The sequence below is a fragment of the Vanessa cardui genome, chromosome 8 (assembly GCF_905220365.1).
Source record: "Vanessa cardui chromosome 8, ilVanCard2.1, whole genome shotgun sequence".
In the NCBI taxonomy this organism is placed as follows: domain Eukaryota; kingdom Metazoa; phylum Arthropoda; class Insecta; order Lepidoptera; family Nymphalidae; genus Vanessa; species Vanessa cardui.
In genome coordinates, this window is record NC_061130.1 from 6,856,724 (window position 1) to 6,868,467 (window position 11,744).

The 11,744-nt window shown below is 33.6% G+C and overlaps 1 protein-coding gene across 1 annotated transcript; it reads left to right on the forward strand.

Annotated features, from left to right (window-relative positions):
• The first annotated feature begins 1,735 nt into the window (after nt 1-1,735).
• Nucleotides 1,736-9,726, forward strand: LOC124531720 (xanthine dehydrogenase-like). Its single transcript, XM_047106232.1, has 8 exons — nt 1,736-1,939; nt 3,381-3,535; nt 5,007-7,125; nt 7,213-7,521; nt 7,600-7,937; nt 8,022-8,826; nt 8,942-9,109; nt 9,548-9,726. The coding sequence occupies exons 1-8, from the start codon at nt 1,868-1,870 to the stop codon at nt 9,596-9,598; spliced, it is 4,017 nt and encodes a 1,338-aa protein (XP_046962188.1). The 5' UTR covers nt 1,736-1,867; the 3' UTR covers nt 9,599-9,726.
• Nucleotides 9,727-11,744: the final 2,018 nt, after the last annotated feature.

Genomic DNA, 11,744 nt, shown 5'->3' on the forward strand with positions numbered 1-11,744 from the left:
GAATAGTAGTAATCCTTATGCAAAACAAAATGAATCCTTTTGTAGATTTCGTTTAAGGCGTAGGTGATAATGTATTTAAATAAACAAGAAGTTAAAGAATAATAATCTAGAAATTATAAACAATAAACAACCGTATAAATAAATACCTTTAAATTGGAGAATAAAATTTAAAAATAAGTTTACTTTACATAAACTCATAGGTACTAAAAATTTTATGCGTATGTCTACATATTTATACTAGTTGCCATTATAAAACAAATTTATATATGGTGTCTGGTTGTCAAGTTAACCTTGTTGAAAATTCGACATACGTCGGTATTGGTTGTATTGTTGAGAGGATGAACAATAGTTTTAATAGCCTTAAGAGAACTGTGTATGCGTTCTTTCATCTTTGAAATAAAGATAACGTTATTTATCTTGATAAGGATTGATACTTTATGACATCTACGACCAGTATGACGATAATAAATAATTATTGTGTGTATAATTGAGTGAAGTTATGGAAGCTTTTTTGCCTTTTTTACAAATGCTCCATGCTCGAAGGTGAAGGGAAACAGGTTGGGCGATATTATGGCACAATATATTTATTTACTAAACTTACTGAACTGAATCTAATACGTGGTCACGGTCAGGAATACAGCTATTAGTATTTTGTGGTAGGGCTTAGTAGGTTGGTAGGCGTAGGCCCAAGGTTGGTGGCGCATTGGAGATGCAAGGAATAATTACCATTTCCTAAAGATGGCTCTGTGAATGATGGTGACCACTTATCAAGTTCCCCATTTGCACGTTCAATTTGAAATTTCAAAATAAATATACTAGAGTACAAGTAATTAATTTGTCAAATGTCCAAATCTGATTAGTTTTAAAAGTTGTAATGTAATTAATTATTTCCAGGTTATTACAAAAATAATAGTCATAATCAATGATATTCTAATAAACAGACATGTTATATCCATACTTAACAACAGAAAAAAGTGTGCAGCGCCGGGGACCGTTTATTTAGTTTATTTTTACATTTCGTTAAAAGTAAAAAGGATAGCTTGATAAAAACAATAAGTAAAAGGTATAACTAGGTGTTTTAATTACGCAAAACGTATTACTACGTAAAACGACTAAAGGCAAACGTCCCAATTAGGACGTTTTCTAGTCTTCACTTTTTGCGCGTTAATAACATATCTGTTTACTACAACATCATTGGTCATAATGCAATGTTATTATTATAGTATCTAGTATTTTTCCTCGTATAATTAATTCATACAAGTTATTAAAAGACACATTTTAAAGTTATCTGTAGGTCAAACAAGAAAACCGTAAAATTGCAATAATACATTACATTGTTTATATGTTAATAATTAATTTACGTAACGGAGCTCTGAAACACAAAATTATCTATCTACGTATGTCTTACACAAGGGAATCTCAATTTTTAATAAAAATGAATATTTTATTTATATGTTCATTTAGTCTTCAATACATTGTGATACATAGTAGTAGAATGCTTCATATGTTTTCCCGTTCAATCACAGTCCCGACTCTTAATTTGATTCCATGGAAAAAATATCTAGTTCACATTTCCTACTGATTGGTATTATATTTATGATCTACGACCAGTATTGTACAATTCAGTCGTTACTTTATAGTTTATCAATATATATGATAGTATTGATAAATTACAATAAAAAATATTAATGAATAATTAATAATTTATTCAACTGATTTTAATGAATAAGAATTTAATCCCACGCTCAGTAGGACGTAGGTCTCCGACATCTCAACACGTGTGTAGTAAACGCTCATTGCGTAACGATGTCAAGTGGTTATCTAAATACAATGAATTGATAACAAGATATTAAGAATATCAATAAACATGGAAAAAATTGAAGATTTTTTACCGAGTCAAAGAGAAACGGATTTAGTTTTTTTTGTTAATGGAAAAAAGGTAAGTTTGACAGACAAGGTATTTTTTACGAAGTTTTTGATAGTATGAATAGTCTTGAAGTAGGTATTAATTGAAGGCATTAAGAATAATTAAATTCGAGCTTAAGTTTATGGTGCTTGGGATCAGGTGTATTAGTGTGGTTAGAAACACGAAAGAGCGGTGTCTGCGACTTTGACTGCATGCTCATTGTTTTCATACAACATTCCTGTATTTATAACTAAGTTTGTAACAATAATTTAAGTAATTTTACTATACGCTTCTACATTCTTTCCGCGCATATTTAATGAAACGCTTTGTGTATTTGCTTGTTGATGATATTCATTTGTTAATAAAACAATTTTGTAGTCATAAAGTCAAAGAGCGCGAATTAATGTGTGAAAAATACGCTGCTGTTGATTCGCTCATCGTTGGTATGTAAGCTGCAATTAATTGCACTCACAATTTAATTCAATTCTTGAAGAGAATGTTGTTTTAGCATGAAATAACATTTGTACCTATTTTTTGTGTCCTTATTCATTCTTTTGTATTCTTGTTTTGGTGTTTAATAAAGAATATTTTGTATTATAATGTACACTACGTACAATATTATGATTGTACTTAATACAAAGTTATTTATTTTTAGGTTATATCTTTTCATTACCCATTTATGTATTTTTTTGTAATTTTGAATTCTGATGTGTTTTTTTTTTAATTTATATAGTTATGCTACATAATTAGGTACATAGATTATATATGTTTAAGAAGGTAAATAAATCGCGTTGAGGTCGGATTTCCGCTATGGTATTGTTTTTTTTGCAATATCGATGTATAGTACGACACAAATTAGATGTAGCGTCGGAAAATGCAATGGAATGAAAATAAAACCGATTACTGACGATTTACACAACCAATAGAAATAGCTCCCTATCGCGCCATTCGATGCTATTCGTCGCTATAGATTCACGCGTCAGAGAAAGCAAGTGCATGTAAATCGACGTGTCAAATTGACGAATACATTAGGTTATATGATATTACAAGTTATTACATTTGTGCAAAGATCATATTCGCATGAGAAATAAATATTGATAATTTGGGATAGCGTACTCAATTCGGATGTGATCGGTTTTACGAATTTTGCCGATGCGACATCTAAGTTGTGTCGTACTATACATTGAATAGTCTAAATACCTTCAATTTATGTTTTGGCAATTTTGTTTTCAAACAACATTAAAAAAATTCAATTCTATTTAAAAAAGGCGCGCATTCAAAAACCACGTGATACCTAATGATTTAGCGAGTCTTAATTGTATATTATGTGTATGTAAGACTGATTTATAACCTGTGTCACTGTCACTTCGCTTTAAGAAAAACAAACAGAGGCACTGGTACTGATTGTCTCATGGTACAATTATATTACGTGACTTATACGATTTAAAACGATATATTTAATTTAATATTACAGGTCATTGAAACTTCTCCGAATCCAGAATGGACTTTACTTTGGTATTTACGCAAGAAACTGCAATTAACTGGCACAAAGTACGGCTGCGGGGAAGGGGGTTGTGGGGCTTGCACTGTCATGATTTCGCAATACTTGGAACATGAGAAACGCGTGAAGTATCCTTTTTTAAATAGTAATATGTTTTTTACTCTAAACGTAGACGAAAATTTTAGACAATTTGTTGAAATATATTGTGACATAGTTGTATTTCTATAAAGGTACTCCAATATTTTGTATTATTAATAATAAATAAGTTTACTTGTTACTTTTCCAAATTTAATAGATAATTGTGATAGTGTTCACAAATCACGTTTCACGTAGGGTAGAGAATATATTCACGGTAGCATGCGTAAGCGATCCCGTGGCGCCCGCCGAAAGACGGAGAGGGTACCGCTGGTTTTTTAGTGGGTAAACCCGGTGGACCTGGGCGCACTCGGCATCCAGGAAATCGGGGAGTACCACCCCCCCCCCGCTTCCCCCACTTTCCATCTCGTGGGGGAAGCGCGTAAAGCGTTTTTCCAGCGAGAAAAAAAAAGGGTAGAGAATATATGAATGACAAGGATAATTACACTTGAGAGTAGGTACAGAAATATAGCATATTTTATGTTCAAATTCATAATAACAATAAATATCAAACTGAAAGAAAAGTGCATATATTAAAATCTTGAAATTGGTGGAGCTTGTATCGAGTTGGAAAACGTTGTTCTAATGCGCAGATCTTTGCGCACTGCAATTTGTTTATTTGGTGCCCTCTACTGGACTGTTTGAATAAATTCTTGGGGCCTCCCTCTCACTCGTCCTCGGTCCGAGGGCATTATTTACATTTTAGAAGATAGAGACGAGGAAACGTTTCAGCTGAACGGCTATGATCCTCTACCTTTTCCGTTTTCAAGACTATGACCATGTTATTCAAACACAAACAGTTTGTTTGAATTTAATTCGTCTCCAGCCGTTATTTTGCATGGAAAGATTTAATTAATTATTCATGATGCTTATTTTTCAACCTCGACCTAAACACAGAACTTAATAATATGAAAAGTACGCGTTAGTTGGTAGATTACGTATTCTGACAAGAAATACAATCATTACCACTAGTAACTTCAAATACTTATCTGTTTTTATGAAATGCTGACGACCCACTCAGGCTTTTCACGGGTGCAATGCTGATACTAAATATAAAACAATGTAAGCTCAAAAAATTACGGCAAAACTTACGGCAATATTTCAATAAAATCTAAAATTATCAGTGTTCCTCGACTATTATGTGCATGTATTATACATATAAACCTTCCACTTGAATCAATCTATCTATTAAAAAAACCGCTTTAAAATCCGTTATGTGATTTTAAAGATCTATCTAAGCACAAATACGGACGGTTGTAAGCGACTTTGTTTTATGCTATGTAATGATGATAACTATTTAGTATTTTAAACAAAATTCATCTAATGTTAAATTCTTGTTAAAAATTTACAATGCGGTCTCAATATGGTATATCAGGTACAGTTAAAGGGAAGGTAAAAACTCTTAAAAGATACTTCTTTCTCTAACCTTAAGACAAATAAAAATAATTTTCTTATATAACACAGTCATATGGCGGTCAACGCATGCTTAACACCACTTTGCGCTGTGCATGGATTGGCTATAACAACTGTAGAAGGAATCGGTAACGTACAGGATAAACTACATCCAGTTCAAGAAAGAATAGCTAACGCACATGGATCTCAATGTGGATTTTGTACACCGGGAATCGTCATGTCGATGTATGCCTTACTTAGAAATAAAATTAAAATAAATTACGATGATATAGAAACGTCTTTACAAGGAAACCTGTGCAGGTGTACGGGATATAGACCCATAATAGAAGGGTTCAAAACTTTTGTAGAAGTAACTGGAGGTAAAACAGAAAACGAAAAAACCAAACTTTGTGCTATGGGTAAAAACTGTTGTAAGTTCAATCAAAATGATGAAGAAGTTTTATTTAATAAGTCGGAGTTCCAACCTTACAGTCCAACGCAGGAACCAATTTTCCCTCCTGAGTTAATTTTGAACAATATTTACAGAAATTCCTTTCTTTTTTATAAGGGCAAAAATGTTGTATGGATTCGGCCACAAAATCTCAAAGAGATTCTTGTTTTAAAAAAAGAATACCCATATAGCAAAATTGTAGTCGGGAACACAGAAATTGGAGTAGAAGTAAAGTTTAAAAATAAATTGTATCCAATATTGATTTTTCCTAAATTAATTAATGAAATGAATAACATATTTGTAAAAGAGTCATGTATTGAGATCGGAGCAGCAGTTTCATTAAAAGACGTAGAAGATTTCTTACAAAACCAAATTCATGAAAGTAGAGAAAAGGTGAAAGTTTTGAATGCCGTAAAAGATATACTTCATTGGTTCGCAGGCAGTCAAATTCGTAATGTCGCTTCTATTGGAGGAAACATTGTAACAGCTAGTCCTATATCAGATTTAAATCCGATATTTATGGCTTGTTCTGCTAATATTGTAATTTCTAGTTCTGACAGAGGAGTTAGGAAAGTAGTCATTGACCAAAATTTCTTTCGAGGATATAGAAATGTAGCATTAGATGAAGACGAAATAATCCTAGCAATTGAAATTCCTTTTACGGATGACTTACAATTTTTTAAAGCATACAAGCAAGCCAGACGGAGAGAGGATGATATATCAATAGTAACAGCGGCATTTAATGTTAAACTTGATAAACAAAAACATTTTGTAAAAGAAGCTAAGTTATGTTTCGGAGGTATGGGTCCAATAACTGTTTGTGCCCTTAAAACATCGGAAAAATTAAAAAATCTCGCATGGGATGAGGATATGGTCAATGTAGTTTTTAAATCACTTAACGATGAACTACTTTTAAGCATTTCGGCACCAGGAGGAATGCATGAGTATCGAAAATCATTATGCCTTAGTTTGTTTTTTAGATTTTATATTTACGTATTGAATGAAATAAAAGGTATTGGCTTACAAAATAATAATGAAGATTTCTGTGGATCTTCTGAACTATCACGCACGATACCAAAAAGTTCTCAATGTTTTGAAATAAAAGTCAATAGTAAAACCAACTATAATGCCGTTGGAAAACCTCTACCTCACATGTCGTCTATGAAACAGGCCACTGGTGAAGCAATTTATTGCGATGATATTGTAACCGTTGAAGGTGAACTATTTTTATGTTTAGTGCTCAGTTCGGAATCTCATGCAAAAATTATATCTATTGACTCTACAGAAGCTTTACTAGACCCCGATGTTGTGGCTTTTTTTTCTGCATCAGATTTGTCAACGGAGCTCAATAAAATGGGACCTATATTTAAAGATGAACAAATATTTGCCGATAAAATTGTCACTAGTCGCTCTTGTGTGATTGGTGCTGTGGTTGCGAGATCAGAGTACGCAGCCAGGAAAGCTAAACATTTAGTTAAAATCACTTATGAAAAATTACAACCTGTGATAATTTCTATTGAAGAAGCCATTCTTCAGGGTTCATTTTATGACGGACACCCACGTAAAATGGTAAAAGGAAATGTAAACGAAGCTCTTTTACACTCAAAACATATCGTGGAAGGTTATATTAGAAGTGGAGCGCAAGAACACTTTTATCTAGAAACAATTTCGGCATATGCTACGAGAAAAGAAGATGAATTGGAAATTATATGTACATCACAAAATCCAGCAGAAATAGCAGTTAGTATTACTAATTTAGTAGTACCTTAAAACGATATATATTTAGAAAAATATTAAATAATTATTTAAAAATTAAACCATTTTCAGGGTACAGCAGCTAAAGTACTCGGTATTCCAAATCATAAAGTGGTAGCTAAAGTCAAAAGAATAGGAGGAGGTTTTGGTGGAAAAGAAACAAGAGCAGCTGTATTAGCAATACCCGTAGCTGTTGCTGCATATCAATTGAAGAAACCAATACGAGCGGTTTTGGACAGAGATGAAGATATGCAACTAACCGGTTATAGACATCCAATGCTTATTAAATATAAAGTTGCATTTAATGATGATGGTAAGATCACTGCTGTAATTTACGACGTATATGCTAATGCTGGGAATTACATGGACATTTCATGCTCGGTAAGCTTTCCTTGTAATAATTGGATATTTGTTTAAATCCTAGTAAAACAAAAACCAGTAACAATGCTTTCGTTTCAGATGTTAGAGAGAGCAATGGCACATGTAGACAACTGCTATTATATACCAAACATACAAGTGAATGGCTATCTATGTAAAACAAATATGCCATCAAATACAGCTTTTAGAGGTTTCGGTGCACCTAAAGCTATGTTAGCCGCAGAAGCTATGATAAGAAAAATAGCAGATGTTCTTGGGAAGAAGTACGAGGAAATTGTTAATATAAATATTTACCAAGAAGGAAATTTAACCCACTTTAATCAAAAACTTACTTATTGCACTTTAAATCGATGTTGGAAGGAGTGTATCGAACTTTCTGATTATTGGCATAGAAAACAATTAGTAGAAGAGTTTAACAGGTAAAGTAATTTATATTGATATATTCTAAACGAAATATTTTTTGCATATAATTTTGTTAATTGATTATAATTTCTTTACTATAGATTACACAGGTGGAAGAAAAAGGGTATTACTATGGTTCCAACAAAATATGGTATTTCATTTCAAACTGATTTACTAATGCAGGGCGGCGCATTATTATTAGTATATAACGATGGTTCAGTACTCTTAACAATAGGAGGAATAGAGATGGGTCAAGGACTATTTACAAAAATGATACAAGTGGCATCACAAGTTTTGCAAGTAGATGTATCGAAAGTTCATATAAGTGAAATGGCAACGGATAAAGTTCCAAACAGCCAACCCACGGCAGGAAGCATGAGCTCTGACCTATATGGAATGGCTGTAATAGATGCTTGTAATACTATAAACAAGAGATTAGAACCGTACAAAACAAGTAATCCGAATGGAAAATGGGAAGAATGGGTTTTCGCTGCATACTTAGATAGAGTATGTTTGTCAGCCACTGGTTTCTATGCAGCACAAAAAATAGAATACAATCGAGAAACGAACTTTGGAGATCTATATGAATACTTTACCTACGGTGTAGCTTGTTCTGAAGTTATTATTGATTGCCTAACTGGCGATCATCAAGTTTTAAGAACAGACATTGTAATGGACGTTGGAGAAAGTTTAAATCCCGCTATTGATATTGGTCAAATTGAAGGCGCGTTCGTTCAAGGATATGGATTCTACACAATGGAAGAAATGTTGTTCGCACCGAGCGGTGAAGTACTGTCAAAGGGTCCTGGTGCCTATAAAATACCTGGATTTTCTGATATACCCAAAGAATTTAATGTATCACTTCTCAAGGGTGCTCCCAATCCACGAGCTGTATACTCGTCAAAGGTAACTTTAAATACTTTAAATAAAGCTCAAAGCCTTCATAATACTATTTAGAATTTAGATATATAATTTTTTTATTGAAATAAATTCAGTAATAATTTTATTAACTTTTTTCCAGGCCATTGGTGAACCTCCCCTCTTTTTGGCTGCGTCAGTTTATTACGCGATTAAAGAAGCTATTAAAGCCGCTAGATCAGACGCTGGCTTTGATATGGAATTTACCCTAGATGTACCGGCAACTTGTGCCCGAATTAGAATGGCATGTGAAGATCATATTACTGAGCAGGTACCAATTTATATCTACTGCCTTTATACAAATGAATGTTTTGAAGTGTGATAACGTTCTTGTATCATATACGTGAGTTAAAAGTGACGGTGATACTTTAAGATTTAAAGTATTATATATAATCAATAACATAACAAAGTTGAAAAGTGAGCTGAAAGTAAAATTAAATGCCATGCTTATCTGCATAAGCTAGTCTAAAATAGAATAACAATTGAAAAGTTTTTGATTAAAATATGATAAGTAAATAGTCTAACCCTTTAAACTAAAGTTACTTCTTTAGTTGCGCCACCGTAGACATTCACGCTGCATAATATGTATTCCGCAGTATAAAGTGTACAGCGGCACTAGCCACTTATCCATCAATATTCCTGCCAGGTTTACATGAAATTATAAAATCATATGATCAACTGCTTACATAATTATGTGTTATTATTACAGGTAAAACCAACTATTGTGAAGAAAGGAACTCCGTGGAACGTTATACCCTAAACGTCAGTACCTAGTACCTAGTAAGATCACTATTTACTAAAATATATTTTAAATAATATAATATTGTTCGCAAAATATTTTATACGTTTTATATTGTTATTTTTCTTTAATTACATTAAAAATTAAACCGAAAAGCTTGTTTTCATTACTAACTCATAAATATGATGACCTTATTGGATTTTGCGTTAAAAACACAGCGCTCTTTGTATAGTACAGTTATTTTTTAATTTTAATAGAAAGTTACTCAATAATCTTGTTTTTATTAGTGATTATTTAATTAAGTAACTAACCTAATTCAATCAAAAAAAAAGTGTTACATAACGGAACCGGCCACATGTTTCTCTCTGGCCAAATAATACGTTGATATGTTTTATTTTGTCGCCGTCGTAATATGTATACTTAATTCTTAATAGTAATTACGTTGCCATATGTTTAATACAAAAAAATGCCGGATAGTCCAGAAGGAACTTTTGATTTACAGTTTTGTTGTACGCTGAGTGTTGAGTTTATAGCCACTGCTGCTACAACAAATTAGTACGACACAATTTAGATGTAGCATCGGCAAAATTTGTAAAACCGATCACATCCGAATTAAGAACGCTATCCCAAATTATCAATATCTACTTCTAATGTAAATATGATCTTTACACAAACGCAATAACTTGTAATATTATAGGACCTACCACACATCAACACTGTCTAGGGATATTTTGAATTTACTCAATTATTTCAAAAATAACATGCAACATGTTTATATTTTTATAAAGTCCATTTATCTGACTAAAAGAGATCAGAATAAAAAATAAACCATATTTATTTGCGTAAACAATTTTATCCTTAAATAAAGAAAAAACGTAAAATAATGGTAAAACTAACAATTAATGTTTGTCTCAAGAAAATATGAAAAATGTAGAAAAGTTATTGTTTTTAACAGTCATATGAAAAATCAGTAGTCTGTGACCCAGGACACTTATAACGGTCCTGCAACAATTTTTCATACTTTGGATTAAGATATCCAAGTCTTGCTGCGGTATAATGTCCCAGGTCCGACTAAGATGCAAAAAAGTGGCTCATCCGTCGCCATATTAGCAGGGAAATTCCTCGAAGCCCTTCTTTGGAGTATGTCCCACGCGGGCTCTATGGGGTTTAGGTCAGGTGATTGAGCGGGACAGCTCAAGACCGATACGTCTTGTTCCTACAACCATCTCGTCACCACTCCCGCTGTGTGCGGGACCATTTTTAGTCTATGGGGCTAAATTATTGGCACAAGCATCTCGTTACGGTATTTTTCGGCCGCCATGGTGTTTCTGATCCAAACGAGGTCTGTTCTTCCACCAAGATAAATTCTCGCCCAAACCATAATTATGCCGCCGTGGTATGAATGGACTTTCTGAAGATGTTGCAGACGGCTATCATGGAATCTCCAAACATGTACGCTACGTGTATCGGATGGAAACCGAACCGGGGCTCATCGGTAAAAAGCACTACAGACCACTGGTTATCACCCGAGAGCAAATTTACACGAACCCACACTAGTCGTCGTCGTAGAGTACGAAGCGGTCTGCGAGCATGGAGGTAAGCTTCATGCAGCCTTCTCCTTACAGTTTGCTCACTCACAAGCAACTGGTCCTCTGGCTGGAGCCTCTGAACCAATTGAAGTGCCGTTACATTTGGTTCTCTTCTCGCGGCAACTTGCAAATATCGGTCTTGTCGTTGATTGGTTATGCGCTTCCCACCTGGATATCTTTCAGTCACTTCACCAGTAGCACGATAGCGTGACCATAACCTGGATATAACGTTTTGTCTTGTTCCAATCTCCTCAGCAATACTCCCTTGTAGCCCCAGCTTGGAGCATGCCTCCTGCCCTTAGCATTTCTTCTCTCGCAAAATGGCACCGCTGCATGATGCACACAATAGGTTTAACTCGAAATTAATCGATAACTTGTTATAAAACTTAAATTTGACGCAAAAAAAGTATCTTAATATGACGGTAGGGAAACGAAACCTTCGGCCATCGCCACCATTATGTCGGGTTAAAATTTTATTTTTATTTATTTTTTTCAAATTCAAATTTAGAATCGTCCAAGAAGGTTTACAAAATAGTCTTCCATCAAAAGATTTTAAAACTGGCTATGATTTTTAGAGC